Genomic DNA, 22,663 nt, shown 5'->3' with positions numbered 1-22,663 from the left:
CATTGTCAAATGTAATAGAGGCATTTTACACTTGAGCTCCCTTCCAACTGGGAGCGTGTAGGACGTAAAACGGGAAGGAAAGTGTTCCACAAAGCCAGTTCCATGAGGTCACAAAATCACAGGAAAAATAAAACAAAGCACATGATTTAAAAAGTTCACACAATTACAAGCAAGGGGAAAGATGGCTGCATGTATCCAAAATGGTCTGTGATTGTGGTTTAACAGAAAATTACGTGTGCTTTTAACTAGTGAAGAAACTGCAAATCTGCGTATTACACAACTTTTGTGTTTGATTACCTATCTGGCCCAATCTGGACTGCTGAACCTGTTCTATATGTTTATTTTTTTAATAATTCAGTCGAAGCATGGTTGAAAAGCAATGTCTGATTTCTATTGATTCAATTTAATATAATTATTTTTATTACTTGTATCAAATTCAACGTGACCAGTGTGTTTTTTCTTTCATTGACCAAAGGGTACCTACAATTTTGTCCACCTCTGTAAATAGTTTTGCTTACTGCATTGATCAAGTTTTTTTTTACTTTTCCTCATTGAGCAGAAAGCAGAATTGCAGTAGAAAGCTGAAACCTTCATTTCTCAATGAAAAGCAGCAGCTGCAGTGCATTAATTGAATAATAATAGCACTGATGATAATGGATAATTAGATCCTCTCACACTGGAGGAATGTGGCAGCACTTCTTTTTCCCTTCTAGCTTGTTGAATGTGATTTTCCTCCTGATGATAAGTCCTCTCATTTTACTTGAAAGTGCACAAAAGGTAGACATATTGTATTGAGTGAGATTCTTTGTTGTTAAATGATTCGTATCTCTCTAAGAAACCTATTCAGTAATCTAAGGATCTGGTTACATTCAGGTACAAAATCCAGCAAGTCTGAAGTTCCTTTTTTTCTTGTTACTTGATGGAAAAGTTCTATTTTTAATTCTGGGATGAAGTGCCAGCTCTGGCTTCCACTGAGCAAACCCATCTGCCCCCTCCTCTCTTTACCAGCTAATAAAGATATCTTGGTGTCCTTTCTTTGTGAGAGGGCACTCAGAGAAATAACTTTGATCTTTGCTGGGGGTGAAGGTGAAAGGATCCAGACTGAGGAGTGATAAATGAGCTCGGACGAGTGAAGGGCCATCTATGCTCTGTCTCAGCAGACGAGTGACTTCCTGTCATTTACCCCCTCCTTGGTTTTTTTTTTTTTTACTCACTAGCAGAGGTAATTCAGGTGCACTAGCCTGAAGCTTTCCTGACTATTCATTAGTTATTCATTTCCATCAGCCTGAAATGCCTTCAGCGATGTGATCTGCAATGTGCTCCCTGTTCAGGTGTTCAACAGCTGAACTGGATCATCTTGTGTCTATCTCCTATGATGTCCGGGAGCACAGCACTGCACGTCTTCACAGCTGAATGCCTTTTTGCCATTAGAAATATCACAGACAGCAGAAAATGTTATAAAATACCATGTTCTTTTTAGGAAGAGTTTATTAAAACATGTGAAGTATTTCTGCCATCATCTGTTAAAGATAATTTTTTTAAACTTCTATCCTTCAGAATATTGATTTTTTATTTTATTTTGTGAGAAGCAGCCCTCTCCGCCCCCCTCTTGGCACGGTATTCAAACTTAAGACAGTCTTAACATATGATGGGAGACTTGGGCCAATCACATGCATTCACACAGAGGGAGTTGACTTTTCTATAAATATAAATGTGTGTTCACATCCTACAGGTGATGGAGGCTGTGGCAGCAAATGATCCAGGAAAAGTAGCTGCTCCACCACTGACAACAACTGCCCACACTGTAACGCAAACCACAAGAAGAAAGCTGCCAACAAAAAGAGAAGCTGACAATACAAATATAGAGTTTTCATTTTGATGTAGTGACTGAACAGGTGCTGCAGCTCAGCCTGAGCCCGTATTTCTTCTGATTTGTTACAGTGGTTTAATGTGCTATCAACGGTTATAGTAAATCTGACTAATTTGACAAAGGAAGTCAAATCTGCCTCTGCTTTGTATGTTGGTTGTGTACAACAGATTTGTCTTCTAACATTTTAAAAACTACAAATGTTATATTTTTATTTGGGCCTTTTTGAATTATGTTATGTCTGAAAGTCTGAATTTAAAGCGACAATGTGTATTTTCCTGGTGATGGGGGCAGTGCACAACTAAATCTTTCCAAGCAAGCAGTATTTTTTGTGTTTGAGTAAGACCTTACCAACGCATGGCCATAAGGGTCTAAAATCCCTGAGATCGCAACTTTTTATTGACTACTTTGTCAGATCGTTCAACCTCCAGCAAAATGAGAAGTTTATCAGACTCTCTTTCATCACTGGCAACGAGCGAAGAGGAAAATGTGGAAAACAACGTTAATAAATGCAGAAAGTTTTGTAACCGCTTGTTAGAATTCAGTGAATACATTTTGCTGTCACGGGTTCACGTAGAAGGAAACATGGCGTCACCCAGAGATGTATTTTAGATCCAATTTGTATGGTTATATGTTACAAAGTCAATATTTTTCAACAACTGGGCAGCATTTAATTCATTTTGAACAACATTTTGATGGATATTTCCAAAGATTAATGGTAAAAACTACACATTGTCACGTTAATCATGAGTTAAACAGAGTATTTTGAGCAACATTTAGAATGCAGATGAGTAAAAAGGAGAAGCTTGTTACAAACAGCCATGAAGCTCCAAATTCATTCTTCTGCTTTGCTTTAATGTCAAAGTTTTAAATCATTAAAAATTCTCAGTTGATGATATCTTCAAAATAATATTTACATCATTTAGTAATATAAATAAAGTAGATTTCAAAAAATATATTTATTAATTTAAATAGGAGTCTAAAACCAAACCAGCACAGCAAAGACCTACAACATCCACCCATTCACCCGTTATCAATACCCAGTTATTCTCGCAGGGTCGCGCGGGGGTGGGGGGGGGGGGGGCTCTCACCTATCTCCAGCAGTCTTTTGGACAAACCAAAGATTAGACATTGCAGTCCATCACAGAGACACACAGGACCAACAACCATGCATGCATACAGTCACACCTAAGGACAATTTCAGAGAACAGTTAACCTTTGACCTAACAGTGAAACCACCAAATAGTTTCCGAGCACAGCCACAGCTGCAGCTCACCGCTTCCCACAGGCATGGGTCAAATGCGGAGATGAATTTCACCTGTGTGTGATGAATTAATGAGACTTCAACTTTGACTTTATCTTTCTATTACTGGACTGTGAGAGGAAGTCAGAGTACCTGGAGAGAACCCACAAATGTCGCTGTGCGCAGCCGTACAAAATTCATGTTGAGAAGAAATGAAACAGGAAGCAAACTAAAGGAAATTCTACTAATCAAATAAACACTTTTTTGAAAGTACAAGCATAGTGAAAAAGTCAAAATAGGAGAAAGACTAGATCTAATAAAGAACTCACGACAGATAAAAAGCACACTGTATAAATAATATAATAATAATTCACCATCTAATGAGATCAAGGGTCAAACCGACTGAACTGTTTCCACAACATTTAGATACAAATTCATTTATATTTCATCACTGACTTTAATAGATTGTTGTTTTCCCTGTTTTGGGGTCAAACTCGGACTTTCAGGTGGCATTTGCACATGTTTACCTCTCACACCTTGGTCTGAGTTCACCTTTGACCCTTTATGAAGACAGCTCAGTTTACATGAAACATTACTCTCACAGCTGCAGCTGTTTCTAATTCATTTAATATCATGTGGCACATTTATTTCCCCTGTGCAGTCGGTGGGGAATAATTAGGACAATGGGCTTCACAGAAAAAGAGGAAACATCACAAAATAGTCTTGATTTACTATGTGTTTTTCTAGCAGTTTTTACCTGAGAATGTAAAGTTTCTGCACCAAAAAGTATGATTTTAAAACAAGAGAAGTGATTGGCTCTACTGAATCTTTATTTGATTAAAAAATACAGTATCTGATTCTGCAACCATACATCATGTTTGTAAACTGGACACATGCACTGTATGTAGTGCATAGACAGCCAACTTCCCTTTTTAATCACTGTCATGTACATTGTACAGCATTTGATGTACATCATTAATACACATTTTTTTATTCTAATGTAAAAATATTTTATATGGTCAGATCATTCAGGTCTAAAGTTTCATTTGACAATGAAATATAAATTTTTGGAAAAGCATGTTCTCCCAAGGGTTATTTGTTTGTTTTGTTTAATTGGTTATGACGAGGGAAATAAGTGAAAAAAAAGCTGAAAAAAAGATTATGGTATAATGAAGTTAAAAGCAAATTAAAGAATATGTGAATAAGACCAAGTTCATGTGTTGTTTTCAAGACATTTGTAGTGGTCTCAAGTTTAAATCACTTGTGAGTCGATCTACATGGGAAGAAAGCTCTCATGCTCCTGTATCAAGAACTAAAAGTGAGCCAGACTAGAGGTGAGCAGAAAAATGGCAGGGTGTGGAGTGTTATGTCCTGATATTTGGACATCTCACGTCTGATTGGCTAACAGCAATGCGGCTCTACTACTAACTCTGTGTAATCCAGACCCAGGTGACCCAGAGCAACAGGAGAGGTGCTCCTCATGTTTGGACACGCCCCTTAAAAGGTGTGTGCCCCAGCTGATTAACAGCTGCTGCACCTCAAGTGCTGAGTCTGACATTCAGCTCAGGTCTTCCAGCATGTGTGGCTGCTCCAGGTTTGGCTGCTGTATATTTCCCTCTAGAACATTGCTCAATGTTACTGTGAGTCGGTCTATGTTAACCTGGATTGAAGATGCTCCACACTACCAGGAAGCAGTGAATTCTGGTGATAGGCACACTGATTCAACCATTTGCAGTAATTCCCTGTTACCTGGGTATGTGTTTGAAATACCTCTACCTCTTAGTCAGGTTTTTTTTTTCCACCCTCAGACACCACTTTTTTTCCCTATGTTCCAGGACCAATTTCTTCCTCTTCTCCATTTTGTAAATTACGTTTTCCTTCATGAGATCTCCCTCAGTTAACCACTGAGCTACCCAAAATGAACCTTCTGATCTGCTGATGCAACAAGACTGTAAAGCTTGTGATAGTCAAACTCAATAGAAACCAGAACTGAGTGGAGTTGGAGAACTGTGAAACCAATATTCAGAGATATTTTCCCTTTGGTTTTTATTATTTTTTTTTTCGTGTACTTGCATTGTTGTGGTTGTTGTAAATATATCACTGTTAATTTACTTTATTATTAAATTTATTAGTGGTCTCAAGTTTAAAGCACTTGTGAGTCAATCTACATGGGAAGAAAGCTCTCACGCTCCTGTATCAAGAACTAGAAGTGAGCCAGACCACAGGTAAGCAGAAAATGGCAGGGTTTGAGTGTTATGTCCTGATATTTGGACATCTCGCCTCTGATTAGCTAACAGTACTGCGGCTCTACTACTAATTCTGTTTTCTTTGCAACGTTGATGTTTAATCTCCACAAATAACAGAAGCCTGAAGATCTTCTGTCATGTTGTGAAGTTGCCAATATAACAGTTAGCTTCTACTAGTGGAGACCAGCTCTGCTTTCCCCTGGATGCTAAATCAACTACAGCCTTCTTTATCATGAGCCAAGATGAGTGAGTCCATGAATGCCAATTTTCAATGTGAAGCAAAAATGGTTTGCATGTGATCTTTGCCTTAAAACATTCCATCAAAACCTAAATTTAAGAACTTGTGAGATGTAAAAACATAACAATAAGAACCTTTTCTGGTGTTCAGAAAACATCTAAATGATCAAAACTGACAATTGTGCCTCAAATGAACAACTTCTATCCTATAACAAACTTTGAACAGCAGCTTTGAAAACCCCTGAATTCAGTTATGTAATGGGATCAGTGATCGTTCCAAAAACTCTTTCCCTTAACAGTATCGGCACAAGACAACCACTTCACTATTGTTTTATTATTCTACAACAAGGACAAGGTGTGTCTACTCCAGTTGTGTTTTTACTGAGTGTGTAAAATCAGACTGTACTGACTGGAGCAGGACCACTTGCATTCATAACAGAGTTAATCTCTGACCGGTCAGCAGCACGATGTTAGGTAACATTAGATGATCTCACCATCCACACAGGAGGGCTTGTTGCGTGTTGTCCCAGCCACTTTTCCAGGTAAACAGGAACACTTGACCGTCTGAGAGCGCTCCTCAATACGGTTTTTGTTGCAGCACCGGTGGGCAGCAATCACCTCACACGTTCCGCCCTCTGAAGACAGAAAAACAGAAAAACTGTGGTCAGGAAAGGTGAAAAAAAACCACACAAAATACCTCATGAAAGCAACCGTTTTATCATTTATTATTAATTAACACACTCTCTGAGCAAGCGGCCGTATTGTGAATGAGAGATTAGCTCAGTGAAACTTCTGCTGATGATATTATGCGAGCCGAGCCGTGCTGCAATCATCGGGTTCTTACACTGTAAGTATGTGTAACTAATTGGCCCTCAAGGAATCTCAATTATGTCATCAAATTGCCCCTCATTCAGTGCAGGCTGTCTTCACTTCACACCAATCAGCTCGGGATGACTCTCATGAAGAACATCGCATGCTCACTAGTTATTAATGTGCCCTGCTCAGCATTACTTTAGTTGTTGTTACACAAACAAGGGGTAACACAAGTAAAACAAATCTACACCAACTAAAATAACGAAAAAGGGCACAGCTTCTGTTTGAAAAAGGTTTATTTAAACCTACATATCCCCTCTACAAAAGGTAGAAGGCAATTATAAGCACAAAAAGGTTCTTAACCAAATATTCGGGATATAATTAAAGGTGGTTGCTATAAAACACAACATAAATTAAACCAGAAAGCGATGGCTATCAAGTGAGTTGATCTAAAGGCAGGAACTACTAAACAACATGAGCCAACAGGAGCTAACCTGAAACAACCAAAGCAGATAAAGCTCACAAAGCTCACAAAAGCACATAAAGTGCACATTAGCTTACAATAGCTAATAAAGCTCATTAAGCTCATAACACGAAGGGAAATTATCCCAGTCACAAAATCTCTCATGAACAAAGCTCCCAGTAGCTGTGGAGAGTACTAGATAGAATCTGACACCCTCCTCGAATGGGTGACAAACACCAGTCTTTAAAGGTAGCTCATCAAGAGCCGAGTTGCTCCAGCTGGATCGAGTAAGATCCATGGAGTGTCACTCTCCATGGTGCTGAACATGCTGAGTCGCAGGCAGGGAACCTGGAAAGCAGTGTGTGCTGGAGCGCCGTTCTCCAGCATGATGATCCTCTAGGAATAGACAAAATGAGCCTTAAGAGACCATGGGGCCGCTGGACCTTCTAAGGATGGGACAGCAAGACCCAGGGCTTGTAACAGTTGTCCTATGTTTTCAGCATGGATACAAAAAGAGTGAAACATTTGTTTCAGCTAGCCGCGGCGTGAGAGCTGTGATAGCTGACACATTTGACTCTTGTGACGGTGCCAACGTGGTCTCAAGCTGCACCACGGTGAAGCATTAACCCCAAAGTGTAGGTGACATCAGTCAGAGCTAATGTGGTACAGTATGTCCCAGTTTAACAGAGGAGGATGTCAGAGCAGAGAAGGTGATATATGCCAATGGCACTAGAGGGTCAGAAAAAAAAACAATTGTGAGGATTCCCCAGGGGAGGGCAACGGGGTGATGGAGCTGTGGGACACCCTGAAAATGAATGAAATCGGCAGGGAGAGAGAGAGAGCTAGAGGACAAGGTGTGTCTTCCTGCCAGTGACTGGCCGTGCCAGTGAGTAATGAGGTAGCCACTGGAAGTGCCCCTTCACACAATTATAAAGCACAGTGGTAAGGCAGTCAGCGGAGCTGCAGGAGAAAGGCCCTCCATCACCGCTTCACCCTCTCCTACAGGCCTCAGGAAAAACTATCTTCTTATGACGGCGACAGCAACAGACACAAACAAATATCCCACAATTTAAATGGGAGCTCATCCCAGAACAGGAGATCAGATAGAAACGGAAAGCTTAATGTATCCTGGTCAATATATAAACAAGAGACCCGGAGAAAAACGAGTTTCATGTGGCGAGTGCATCATTTCACTCTGCCAAAGAGGACTTCCTGCTGCGGAGGGAAGGCGTATTTGCTTTTGCGGGCATGACGAGAACCTGCTTGTTTTTTTCCACTGCCTGGGCTGTTGTGCAAATATTTGAAGTGATTTGGGTCATGAATTACGGAACTGAGCACCTGGCAGTCTAGACAAGTTTGGCAACAGTTTTCTTCTTCCATTCCCGTCAACATCTGTCTTGCCAAGACCAAAGTCCGAGGAGTTTTGGATTAAAAGACAAACATTTGCAGTCCTGCCGGATCCAGCTGCCATGCAGTATTAATGTCACTCTCTCTATACTGTTGTTGGACATTTCTTAGCTTGAGGAAGGAGGGAACAGACTTTAAAGCAAGGAGAAAAATCCCTTTAATGTGCCAAAACCACAAACCCCACAGTGGGTAGAATACATTACTGTCAGGTTTCTGACCTGGAGACTTTGTTTAATGTTCTGTAAATGTTTTATGCAGGTAATTTGGAATATAGAGAGTAGAATGACGTTTGAATTAAACATGTTAAATTGGTGTGTTGGCTCTTTTCATCACATCAAAGGAGCAAATTGTTCTCACATCAAAAATAAACACACCAGTCACATCTGTCTAGCAGACATACAGCACAGTGCAGTGCATAAGCATTCATACCCATTGAACTTTTGTGCATTTTGATGCCTGCAACCAAAAACTTAAATGTTTCTATTGAGACTTTATGTGACAGACCAACACAAGGCAGCACATCAATGTGAAGTGGAATTGAACTGATCCTTGTTTTTTTTTTTCAAAATTTTTAAACAAATTAAAATCTGATAAGTGCATGCATTTCTGTAACATGATGGAACCCCTTGGCTGCACAGTGGATCAGTAACTAACACTATTGTCTTGCAGCAAGAAGATTCTGGATTAAAATCTCAGCCTGGGGTCTTCCTGCATGGAGTTTGCATATTCTCCCAGTGCATGAATGGGTTTTCTCTGGGTACTCCAACTTCCTCCCACAGTCCAAAAACATGACTGACAGGTTGATTGGTCTGTCTAACTATATTGTTTCTCAGCTTAAACACAAAACCTGGTTTCAATCTGCTGGTGATTAATAGGCTGCTGCAGAGCCTGATGAGCAGCTGAACAGGTGATTTATTCAGAAATCAGGTGTGTTGGAGCAGAAACACAACTAAAACAGCCCTCGATGTCCAGGATTGCCCAACCCAGCATAAATTGTCCCCAGGTGTGTGCCCAGGGTGTGCCCGGAGACAGCTGGAGATAGGCACCAACCCTTCACGACCCTGCTTGGAAAAGCGGGTATAGAAAATGAATGGATGGCAGCTCTTGAGGACTGGCCTGCGTGCCCGCTGCATCTAGATACTGTTCTGCTGTCCTTGTCAAGAGAGTATTACCACATGTTGTTGCTTCAATACGTTTTTACAGACCATGCACACTCCTTTATATCAACAGTAGTCTGTTGGATTGTGTTTTACAACCATCATTCATGATTTCAGGAACCTGACATCCGTTGAGTGAAACAAATGCACAATAATCACAACTCAATATGTCCAAATCTAATCTACCAGTTGGTTTTGCATCATAAAATTATGTCTCTTTATACCAATGTGCCACCATTAACAAAGACTGTCACGTGTTAACTCTGAGCACAAAACACCAGCTAAATGACAGACTTTAGGGAATTTCTTGAAAACACATACAGACAAGTGTGTGTGTGTGTGTGTGTGTGTGTGTGTGTGTGTGTGTGTGTGTGTGTGTGTGTGCGTGTGCGTGCGTGCGTGCGTGCGTGCGTGCGTGCGTGTGTGTGTGTGTGTGTGTGTGTGTGTGTGTGTGTGTGTGTGTGTGTGTGTTGGTCCCGCCAGTAGAATGTGTGAAACATGTGGTTTGTGCTGAGAGAGAGAGCGACCAGTGCAAATGACTACATGATTACTTTACCGAGTTTAAGAGCCACTTACTGTATACCACAAATGAGCACTTGAACTAGACATAAACCCATTCAATTAGGGGGAACCCAGAGATGAATTATCCTCAGTTATGTGCATTTTTAATTTGTAGGTGTGTGCGTTTAAGCGTGACATCTGTTTTTTTCAGAACAGATTTATAATAGATAGTTTTTTGCTCCAGTGCACATGAGTTATTTGTGCATTCTGGTGGAATATGGGACAACAGCTTGAGACTCGACTGCAGCAGTAATGGATGCACTGCTTGAAGTCTGTCAGGAGTTAAACTAACCTGCTAAGATGGAGCGGGTATCTGAGCACTCTAGCCTTCGGTGAGGGGAGGTGAAGGGTGAAGATGGGACCATCGACTGGTCATTTTTCTCTCCGCGCCCCTACAGTGACAGCGGTCGTTAAATGACTGGAAGTGGTGATTATGCTTAAGGAAATCAATGCTTCTTTGTTTTCAGCTTAGCCCAATGGCCAGTTACGAGCTGTTAATGAGAGAGGCTGTAAAATGTGGAGATGGATGGTGTTGGAGAAACAAGATCTACTTCATTTGACGTTTGCAGTCTACAACGGCATAAATAATATGCGGCAGAGGACGAAAACACACACACACACACACACACACACACACACACACACACACACACACACACACACACACACACACACACACACACACACACACACACACACACATCAGGTAATAATTGATTTGAAAAAATTCCCAAGGTAAATACTTTAAATATTATAAAACTTCAACTATTTTTGAAAACAAGAATCAGCTGCATAGGTTGAATTTGCATATTTTCTTTGTTCGAGTGACGCGCCGCTAATGTTTGGTTCTGTGTCCTGTGGTGAGTTCCATGTTCATGTTTACGTCTTTAGCCCCAAGCTTCGGGCCCAAATTTGATTAATATTTTTCCAGTTTTCTGGTCTTCTTGATAGAGTTGATTTATATTAGCAGGTTTCCTGACATGGACTCAGCTTTACTCACTTTTGGTCAGGACATGAGTCTTAATGTATTAATGTTTGCTGCTTTATCTTATCAGAAACCAGTTCTGGTGTGTGACTAGGGTCATTGTCTTGTGACATTTCATTAACCACGTAAAGGGTCATTTCAGCACATTCTGGCTCAGGAAAATTATTTTAAAATATGAAGTAAGTTGCAAAGTATGCCTTTAAAAATGCTTTGCAGAAACATCATCTCTACTTCTGAAAAGATCTAGGTGAATTTTTGTATGTTTTGACCCTGAGTGGAAAAAATGAAATCCACAATAAACAGAAACTTGTGCAGCAAATTTGATTGTTACAATTCCTTTATGTTTCACTTTGATCGTAAAGCGCCTGTATATCCTGTTTCAGACAGGTGAACAGGTCAGTGATGTTGTACTAAGTACCATGGCACTTTTAAGGGAACAAAACAATTATTGTAACACTTCTTCACATGGATACTTCATTTGAATCAATCTTCAGATAGCAGATTCAAAATGTTCTACCATATATATTCTTCTACACTTACAATATATACATCCAAGTATTTCTTATATATATATTTTAACAAAACCAATAAGGACATTACAGTTTTTTCCAAAACATATTTGGGTCAATCTGCAGCTGATGCCTCATCCTGTAATCTGATGCAAACATCAGAAAACAACCGGACCAAGAACCCAAGATACCAACAGAGATACCAACAACTGCTCATTACTGTCGGTGCAAGAAAACCCTTGTGAGTAAGATGCAAACTGTCCTTTATGACACCATCTGCTCAACAACCATCAACAAGTAGAAAAGGGTTCTGTTCAGCTGTTCATATCCAACATCGGTTTTGTTTTGCACACACACTTCTGAGACTTATGGAAAATATTATTTCATGCTGTTGACAATTAAACATATGAGACAATCCTAAATTAGATACTATATCTCAGTTGATGGACTCTCTTATTGGTTTTGTCTGAATGGTAAGCATCGCCACCATGGCTGTCTCCATTACTGCTGTAGATCTAAACGAAGCCAAGGGTGACCATAACGTGAAATTGCCCATGCCTGAATGACAGGATGCTGCAGGAGTTTGTGTTTTCCTGCACAGAGATAAAATGAAAACAGAATAAAAACAAGTGTCTCTTGATGCACTTCCTGTAGAAATAAACTGCAGACATAACATCTGTCATGCAGCCTAGAATTACTGTTGTCCCTGATGATTAGGCTCTCAAGCTAACAGTGATATGCTAACTGCTGGGAAAAAAAAGTATCTGATTCCTTCCAAGAATCTGACATGAGAGAGGGTGCTTACTCGGCTGATGGACAAATTACATACTTTAAATATTTCAAGGGGAAGATGAAGTGTGTTGTATTTGGAAAAATAGTATTTTTGTAAGCTCTTATTTTGGAAAGCATGCAAGTAGGAGGTGCTGAGATTTCATAATCAGTTGATCCAGACAATTGTTGATTTTTAAACCCCATGCAGATACTGTGGGTATAGATTCGCATAAAGATCTACAACACACAGTTTCTCACTACAGTACATTACTGTTGAGCGTGTGTGTGTGAAAATGTAAACACTCAAGGTCACAGCGGCATGACACATTATTCTGCAGAACGTAAAGCCTTCCAACTCAAAGGAATCAAAGTGACAGTTTTGTTTCATCCCCTGACTGGCGAAAAACACTTGTGACTGATTGCTTTTTGATCTTGCTGCACTGGATATTTTTTGATAAAGATAAAAACACCCTGACTCTTTCTGATACACCTTGGCTCAGCTTCAGCAGCAACACCTACGATCTATGCAGACTGGCAAAGGGCAGCAACATTTGGCTTGTCGTTAGCAAACATTCCCGACCCCTTGGTGCTTCCTCACACCTTTTTTCTCCCCGCTTCTCCTTCTGCTACAGTCGTTAAATAACGGCATATTGTGGAGAGATGGGACAAAGCAATAGGGGGAACTTAATGCCTCTCAAGGATTCATCACAAATTAATCAGTGCACGCTTGCTGTTTTGTTGTCTGCATGCCGGTGAGCTTGTGTTTCTCTGCCAAGCAGCCAGATGCTACGTCACCAAGCTCTCCAACTTTTTTTCCAATGCATCCTTGTTTGTTTGGGGGCTTGTTGTTCTCCAGAACCTGTGTGAAACCTGCAGATTATCACTGCCTTGGAACTGCTAATTGTAAATCTACAAATCAGATAGCAGCAGGCATTATGCTTCGCATGGCAGACATGTGTGACACAAATAAACATTTGACACAGTTTATCAGCAGAAGTAGCAAAGTAACACAATAAAATAAAGCATTGTTGAAATTTAAAGGTGTGGTTCACTCATTTAAACAATACATTTGCAGAATGAATGCCTTGCAAGCCATACTCAGGGCAAAAAAAGCTCACAAGCGCTTGGATCCGCACAAAAAAGTCGGCTGCAGCAGAGACTGGCAGAACAAGACAGGATTTGGGGTCTCATTTCCTGGTATTTGGACAGCTTGGATCTGATTGGCTAACATCAACGTGACTCTGCCGCTGACTTGCAACATTGACGTTTTTCTCCACAAATAGCATGGGCCTGGAAGAGTTCTACTATATGGTGGTGTTGCTAATACTAAGGGTTAGCTTCAACTAGTCAGGATGTTCTCTGCTGTTTCCTGGACGTTGAAACAACAGCCTTCCCTCTCGTGAGTCCAGACGGGTGAGTCCATGAATGTTAAGTTTGACTTAGATCTGACAGGCTTTTCAAATTTTAGATTTTCACGGTCTATTCAGTTCGAGTTCGTGGATGACACCACCCTCATTGGCCTTGTCTCACATGGGGATGAGTCTGCATACAGAGATGTTAGTGCCTTGCATTCTGATGCAGAAACAACAACCTAGAGCTGAGCGAGCAGAAGACAGTGGAGATGATTGTAGACTTCAGGAGAACACTGGCTCCACTGCCCAGCATTACCCTGACAGACAACCAGATTTCAACCGTGATCTCCTTTTGCTTCCTTGGGTCCATCATCACCCATGAACTCAAGTCGGAGGAGTCCATCAATACCCTCATGAGGAAGGCCCAGGAAAGGATGTTTAATCTGCATCAACTGAGGAAGCTCTGCATTCCAGCCATGACAATGATCCAGTTCTACACGGCCACCATCAAATCAGTACTCACTTCCTCCATCTCTGTGTGGTATGCAAGAGCCACTGCCAGGGACAAATAAAGACTGCAACGGGTAGTGCGCTCAGCGGAGAAAGTAATCAGATGAAGCCTTCCATCAGTACATGACCTGTACAACTCCAGAGTTCTGAAGCGTGCAGGTTAGATAACAGCTGACCCTTCTCACCCTGGTCATGGACTGTTTGAAACCCTACCTTCAGGGAAGAGGTTAAGGTCCTTACAGACTAGAACCTCACGCCCCAACAACAGCTTCTTCCCCTCCGCTGTAAAGATCGTGAACAACCGATGAATGGCCAAAACACGCACAAATGCCCCGGTCACCCACATTCCTACACTTATGATTGCTTTCTGGCTATGTTTCTTTTCTGATTATTTGATGTATCCTAATGCAAACACTGCCTGACCTGACCTGACTTTGACTTGAATGTATGTTTGCACTTTGCCAACAAAACAAATTCCTAGTAGATGAGCCTCTCACCTACATGGCAATAAAGGTCATTCTGAAGCTAATGCAGGAGATAGGTGTAGTAGACTATTTCCATTTTCAGCCTGCATGAAAAACCCAGAGTGACAGATTCTAATTAGAAATAATCATTTAAAAAAAGTTTTTTCAGAGTTCCACACCTTTAAGATAGATGTGTCAGTTCCCTTTTTTAAAGTTTCTCCTCTCAACAAATGTGAAATAATGCTTAATATAAGAAACCCTTTTCTATAACTTACCGATGTCCACATCAATCTGATGCACTGAATAATTTTCAAGAGTTTTCAAACTCCTAAAAGCTCAGTTATGTTTGTCCTGAGTGGTTTTATATATTTTTTTTAAATTGGAGACAAAAAGAAAAGGGAGGGTGCGAATGATCGGTTTCAAGAGGAAGAGGCTTCAAAGTGGCTGTGGGCCAGACGTCCCTTTGCATATATGTTTAATGATGTTCATCGCAGAGTTTAGCTTTTCATTATTTAAACATTAAGTTGGAACTTTGTGAACACTCTCCGTGATTACTTAGGATAATGTTCAAACATGCTACAAAGCACTATCAAGTGGATTCCAAATGGAAGCCTCAGAGGCAGTGCCAGGCAACAACTTTTTATCTGTGTTCTTTTGGCAGCTGACATGATTCATACCTCAAACTCCTCCCCTTCTCCACCACTACTAGTTAAAACGAGATGTGACCTAAACACCTGTATGAAATAAACAAGGTCCTTATTCCATCACTCTATAATAAAAATTGCACATCTGTATAGCGATTGTCTAAGTCAGGGATGTGTTTTGAAGCCACAGCTGCCCTGGTGCTTACTGACAGTAGCGAGCCTGCCACATAACCGTTGCCACCGTCACCCCATCTGTGTCGAAGTTACAACCTAATTTCAAAGGGAAATGTGTTCTAATGGATTATAATCAAATAGAGATTAAATGATTAAAATCCAAAACACCTGAAGCAGAGGAAAACACAAGAAATAGATACATAAAGGGAGAAGTGGAGAGTTAGACAGCAGAAGAATAAAACCTGCCAAAAGGAAAAGTGTGAAGCATTTATGTTGGGATGAGGAGATTCATGAGAGGTTGCAGCTGGATTGGTTAACAAGTGAATAGTATGTGAGGGTGAGGATCAGAGAGAAGTGGGGAGTCTAAAATACACCCAAACAGACAAACCACAAAACAAACTAACCCCAAAACCATGTGACATCCACAAAATGTAGAAATTAGAAACATTTGAGCAGTGAGAATAAATACTATGAAATGGAAGGTTTTTATCTATTTCCATTTCTGTATGTGCCATATTCTTATTTTATTTTTAAACCATAATCTATGGGACTCACAATCAACAGGAACTGTTAAAGAAGTGGATCAGATAGATTGAAGTGCATTTATCCAAACCGAGGGCCATTTGCAAAAGAGAGAAAAATGTTTTTTTATAAATTTTCAAAATAAAGCCACATCAAAAACCCTGAAATATTTCTGAGAGCTGCAGATGGTAAATGCCATTGCAGATCACGATGTTGCTTGAATTCACAAAAAGAAATAAAAATATTAAAATACATTTGTTTGTATAATCCACCAGGTAAAACTTTATTAGAAGTTAAATAAAAGCATAGTATTTGTTATTGGGCGAGCCCTACAGCTTGTCCTGGGTTGTGTTGTTTGAGTACTGTGCTACCATCTTTCTGGCTTTGTAACGCAACATTTTCAACAATGATCCACTCAGAACAGGTAATGCTGTATCTGAATATGGAAAACAATTAATGTAAAACCCCAGAATTGACAAATGTGCAGAAAATCCAAGAGCCAAATGAAAAACAGCACATTTTTGTTGTATTTGTAGTTGAGCAGCGTCCATCAGATGAGTGAGTGGCTCAGGTTCTCCCATTATGAGTTATATTTAATGTACATAAACTTATAGCTTCAGTGCTTTGTTTTTATGATAATGTTGGTAACATTTAACACAAGTAAACAGTCTAATGTAATGGAGCTAAGCGTTATAGTTGAAAAATGCCTTCCTCTTATTCAAAATGCCATTTCCAGCTTATAAAGGAGTGACGCTTGCCAATGAATAATAAAAGGTAGCCTCAAGGAGGAGGCCCACCAGATCAATTTGCTCTACTCACCACAAAACACGTTAAAAGCAGTAGGAAGAATGTCAGCTTTGCGAACTCTGATGACTCTAAGTGCTTCGAGGAATAACACACATTAATCTCAGGCATTGTTTACCATTTTATCCACTCAAAAAGCCTCTGACCCACGTGTCACTCATGCATCATCAGCTCTTAGTGGATTCAATGTTTATCAACTGCCGTCAGCACACCATTGCAGTGATCCGTATGGTTTCTTTGACCTCAGCCAGTGTGAAGGATTCGGGCTGGTTTCTCACTTACCCATCTGCAGCCTGGATTTCACTTTCCTCCTGAGGCAGCATCAGCCACAGTAATGGAAGCAGACAAACAAGTAGATACAGCAGCTACCGTAGCGCTTGGAGCTACCACAAACCTGAGGGAGGGAAAGAGGGGGAGAGGGCCCGGAAAGGAGGGGTGGGAGAGACACTCCACAGCTCAAGCTGATTGACAGGAACTACTGACCCAGCTTTACAGGAGTCACACAAATAAATGCTGTTTTTTTTCACCCTCGTTTTCTGGTACCTGAAAGTCTAGCAGCGCTCTCCCAGAATGCTGAGTACTCATCTGCTACAGTGTTAGTTCAGAGAAACCTACGGCAGATGGCAAACCATACATCAGATGAGAGTTAGGGAAAAGAAAGGAGGATGTAAAAATAGAAATATCACTTTTATAACAGGCATGCCACATGCATGAGTCAGAAACAAGCTGCAATACACCGAAAAGGAAAAGCACGGTTGCTCCGTTGGTGGTAATAGACTTGACATCTTTAACAGGTAATTCCATTAGTGTGAATAAGAGATGCGAGGGGCATGTTGGCCGTGGCCCTGGTCGATTCTTAATCACCTGTGTGGGCTTCCTCTCGTGAGTCTGTGTGACTCCGATGCTCACATCTTTATGGTTATTAAAGTTAACGATTGCTGCGTGCCTCATTTACAGAGGCTCTATCAGTACCAGTTCAGCACCATGAAATTACCCCACTCCAGAGGGAGCTGCGTGACAAACCGGATTAAGAAGGGCTCTGTAATGCCCTGGCATTTATAACTCTCCAAGTCATGGTCCACAGCAAGAAGACCCACTGCCAAGCTGGCGCCCAGCGAAGTGGGAGGGACTTAAGGGAGGGGTACTAAACATAAAGGTGATGATTAGAGCTTAAATGTCATTTTAAGTGACACTCGTCTTCATGGGTGTTCAGAAAATATGTGATTAATGAAAATAATGTAAAACTAAGTATGTGAGGTATGAGAAAAACATTAAAAAGTCGAAGGAAGTTCCCTTACAGATTGACGGAAAAGTTGGAATGATTAAGGTAAATGTATGCAGGATGTAACCTACTTCGATGGACTTTCAGGTGTAAGTATAACTTTGCTGGGCACTATTATATCATGCGTGCAAAGGGGCGTCATTGCATTTTTAATACAGAAAAAAAAAACACTGAAGAAAAGGCAGAGATGGATTGTACCCTCTTTACTAACATCCTGCCTGTCTTATTTTTATGGTAGGTAGATTAAACCAGAAATAGGGCCATGCTGTGCCAGGGACGGCACAGGATTTACTGCACACCATCACACTCATAGGAAGAGATGGTTCAGATTACGTTTTCAAACGTACTTTTATCACCTTTTGTTTTTTTATGTGGTTCTTCTCGTCTGCTGTGTGTCTAAATTTCAGTCATCATAAGAGAATACCACCACTGAGCCTCTGGGTGTAGATATTTCACTGCACACTGTTGCAGTTAGTGGTGCCTGACCTCTATTCGGTGTCCATATGACACAGGTCACCGCTCACTCTAAATGAAAGCCGGATGGTGAATTGAGCAAGTAAACTGCTCATTCAGAATCACCAAACTGGTCTTTTGAAAAGCCTTCAAAAAAAAAAAGACATTACCAGAAGAAAATAATTGAAAGAAGTGAGTCTTGGAAAATAACCCAAATATAGACCAGAAGTTACAGTTCACCACTTTTAACCCTCTGGAGGCAGGCGTTGCAGATTTGCAGCATTAAAACCTACCTACCTGGTTACTCCACACACATATTTCATGACTATTTTTTAACTCAGAAGTACCCCTGAAGGACTTAGTTGTTCGTCCTTTTATTAAAACTTATTTCGAGCCTGAGAGGGTTAAAAGACATACACACTCACCAGCAATTTATTAGGTACACATTTTTGTTTACATTGCTAACACAAATAATTAATCGGCCAATCACACTGCAGCAACTCTGTGCTTTTTAGCATCTACAGTAGATGTGATAAAGATGACCTGCTGAACTTTAAAGTGGCATTTATTTTGGTTTGAACATTGAATGTTTGTTTGCACAAGGCAAGCTGGTCTGAGTCTCAGAAACTACTGATCTAAAGGGATTTTCACTCACAATCGTCTCTGAACACATAACAAAATAAACCATGTAGCAGATGGACCACAGCAGCAGAAGACCACTCTGGATGTCATTCCTACCAGCTAAGATCAGGAAATGTTATTCAACAAAAATGGAGAATAAAAGTTTAGAAAAATGTTGCTTTGTATTAGGGCTGGGCGATATGGACCAAAACTTATATCTCAATATCTTTTAGCTGAATTCCGATATACGATATATATCTCAATATTTTTCCTCTATTTACAAGTTAACTCACTTCAAGCTGTTTTGAGAAATTATATACATAAATCAGTAGATGAAATGCATAAAAATGTATTGAGTCTTGTCAAACTTTAACCTTAAGTGCCTATTCTACCAGTCTGAGCTTTAGAAACACTGGTGCAGCTGTCTGCTAACACACACACACACACACACACACACACACACACACACAGAGAGAGAGAGAGAGAGAGAGAGAGAGAGAGAGAGAGAGAGAGAGAGAGAGAGAGAGAGAGAGAGAGAGAGAGAGAGAGAGAGAGAGAGAGAGAGAGAGAGAGAGAGAGAGAGAGAGAGAGAGAGATAGAGGTGTATCAAATGTCCCACAGGCACTTTTTAATATATATTTATAATTAATGTAAAATTATTTTTATTTCATCTAGAGGTGGGCCATGCCATTTATTTCTTGTCCAGAGGAAAAAAAATCTATCATGTTAAACTAAATTTATGATGATGTAACTGCATCCACTGACATCACGTGCGTCATGTACCGTGGAGATATTAGGGCAAACATGGCTGGAATCTAACAGTGTTGGCTCATATCAGCGATTATACTGTAATGGCTCAGAGTCTCTGGTTGCTCTTTTATCATTATATTTGGGTTACTGTTGCCGTAACCCACGCCTTAAAAAATCGTAACTTTTTAAACAGAATCGCTCGTAACGGAGTACTTACTAACATAGCAAAACCGGAAAAAAATGGAACCGGAAAAACATTTCTCACCCGTTGAGCTCGCCTTCAAAATAAAACGTTAACCATATACTGTAGTTTACTATTCAAACCCTTACAATACTTTTGAGGTCACTTGGCCACTACTGCTGGGCAGCAGTAGCTCAGGTGGTAGAGCGGGTTGCCTCATGATCGGAGGGTCAAGGGTTCGATTCCAGCTCCCGCCAGGGGTATTCTGCTGTTGTGTCCTTGGGCAAGACACCTCACCCAACTTGCCTGTGTTAGTGGTGGTCAGAGGGGCCGACGGCGCCAAATGGCAGCCTCGCCTCTGTCAGACCTCCCCAGGGCGGCTGTGGCTACAAGTAGCTTACCATCACTAGCAGTGTGTGAATGTGAGAGTGTGTGAAAGCGTCTTTGGGTGTCTTGAAAAGCGCTATATAAGTTCAATGAATTATTATTATTATTATTATTATTATTATTATTATTATTATCCGTAGATGTTTCCCAATTACACAGGGGAGGGAGGGGTGTGTCTCCTCTCTCCGGCTCCACACAAGCAGGATGGAAATACAGAACTCGATTGGTGTTAAACATCCCAAAATAATTAAAAACCAGGACGCCAAATGCAAAGTTTAGAACAGCACATTTACCCAGAGGCTCTCAGATTGAGCAAACTTGTGAGAATACATGTAATAACTGCTTAGAGACAGAGCAACATGTCGCTAGCACAACGACTAATCACTAGCATAGCAGTTTGACCAGTTATATCGATATCCATCCATTTTCATCCGCTTATCCAGAGTTGGATTGTGGGGGCAGTAGCCTAAGGCGAGAGGCCCAGACTTCCCTCTCCCCAGCCACTTGGGCCAGCTCCTCCGGGGGAATCCCAAGGCGTTCCCTGGCCAGGTGAGTGACATAGTCCCTCCAACGGGTCCTGGGTCTACCTTTAGGTCTTCTCCCGGTTGGACATGCCCGGAAAACCTCACCAGGGAGGCATCCAGGAGCCATCCTGACCAGATGCCCGAGCCAGCTCAACTTGCTCCTCTCTATTTGGAGGAGCAGCGGGTCTACTCGGAGCCCCTCCCGGATGACTGAGCTTCTCACCCTATTTCTAAGGGAGAGCCCAGCAACTCTTCGGAGAAAACTCATTTTGGCCGCTTGTATCCGCGATCTCGTTCTTTCGGTCACTACCCAAAGCTCATGACCATAGATGAGGGTAGCAACGTAGATCGACCGGTAAATCGAGAGCTTTGCCTTCTGACTCAGCTCTCTCTTCACCACGACAGACCGGTACAATGCCCGCATCACTGCAGATGCAGCACCAATCCGCCTATCGATTTCACGCTCCAGTTTTCCTTTCACTCATGAACAGGACCCCGAGATACTTAAACTCATCCACTTTGGAAAGGACCTCATCCCTGACCCGGAGAAGGCATTCAGTGGGAGCAACTCCAGAGTGGTAGAGAGTCCAACCCCTCTCAAGGAAACTGGTTCCAGAGCCAGAGCCATGCTTTGAGGTGAGTCCGACTATCTCTAGTCGGAACCTCTCAACCTCACACACCAACTCAGGCTCCTTCCCCACCAGGGAGGTGACATTCCATGTGCCAAGAGCCAGCTTCTGTAGTCGAGGATCAGACCGCCAAGGTCCCCGCCCTCGACTACCACCCGTCACACACTGCACCTGACCCCTTTGGCCCCTCCCACAAGTGATGAGCCCATGGGAAGGGGGACCCACGTTTCCTCTTTGGGCTGTGCCCAGCCGGGCTCCATGGGATAAAGCCCGGCCACCAGGCACTCACCAGCGTGCCCCACCTCCAGGCCTGGCTCCAGAGGGGGGCCCCGGTGACCCACGTCCGGGTGAGGGAACACGGTTTATATTGATATAAAGATTTAAAGTCATCTCATATCTTGTTTGAAAATTATATAGATATTTTAAAAATACCAATATATCGCCCAGCCATACTTGGTATTAACAGTCTTAAATTCAGCCACATCCTTCAGACTGCAGTGCTTGCTATCAATATTGGATCATAACAAACCCTTGAATCCATTGTGCCTTGTATCAATGGTGCAGGCTGCTGATGGTTACTGATTTTCTTGTCCAACTTTGGGCCCCTGAGTACCAACTGAGCATGTTTGAAACACCACAGCCTGTTTCAATAGTGGAGCAATCTACTATCGGCCATCAGGATTGTGCATCATGTCACAAAGCTCAAATCATCTCAGACTGAGATGACTTCACAACTGTAATATAGCAAAACAAGAGACTATCCATGAATGTGCAGCTGAACAAATGCCATTAAAACAACATGGACTAAAATCTCTTTAATGTTTCCAATATCTTGATTCTCAGCCTTGAAATCTAAGGAAAACTGTGTCAAGCCTAGTACACATGTGAGAACATGGTGTCCATCTCTAAAACTGATGTCATCCTACTGGAATTTTTTGCATGTGTGGTAGTTAATGACATCAAATGGCAGATAAGACCAACTTGAATTACACATAATGCATCATCTTTTCTGCATAATACCTGGGCAGGCATTTAATGTCAAATCACAAATGCAAATACAACTTTCCAGAATGGAATATGCTGAAAAGGGCACTCTCTTGTGCAAAT

General features: G+C 41.3%; 1 protein-coding gene across 3 annotated transcripts in view; it reads right to left on the bottom strand.

Moving 5' to 3' along the window:
* LOC107385433 (chemokine-like protein TAFA-1) overlaps positions 1–22,663 on the bottom strand; it is a 214,493-nt gene that overhangs the window by 28,324 nt on the left and 163,506 nt on the right. For all 3 annotated transcript variants that reach the window (XR_008566044.2, XR_008566046.2, XM_015959291.3), the window contains exon 3: positions 6,088–6,228. Coding sequence is in view for 1 of the 3 variants with exons in the window: in XM_015959291.3 (XP_015814777.1) it covers positions 6,088–6,228 (141 nt within the window). In the remaining 2 variants the exon portion in view is untranslated. The remainder of the gene's footprint in view (positions 1–6,087; positions 6,229–22,663) is intronic.

The sequence above is a fragment of the Nothobranchius furzeri genome, chromosome 3 (assembly GCF_043380555.1).
Source record: "Nothobranchius furzeri strain GRZ-AD chromosome 3, NfurGRZ-RIMD1, whole genome shotgun sequence".
Classification (NCBI taxonomy): domain Eukaryota; kingdom Metazoa; phylum Chordata; class Actinopteri; order Cyprinodontiformes; family Nothobranchiidae; genus Nothobranchius; species Nothobranchius furzeri.
Note: the sequence above shows the minus strand (reverse complement) of the source record. Positions and strands in the feature narration are given on the sequence as shown.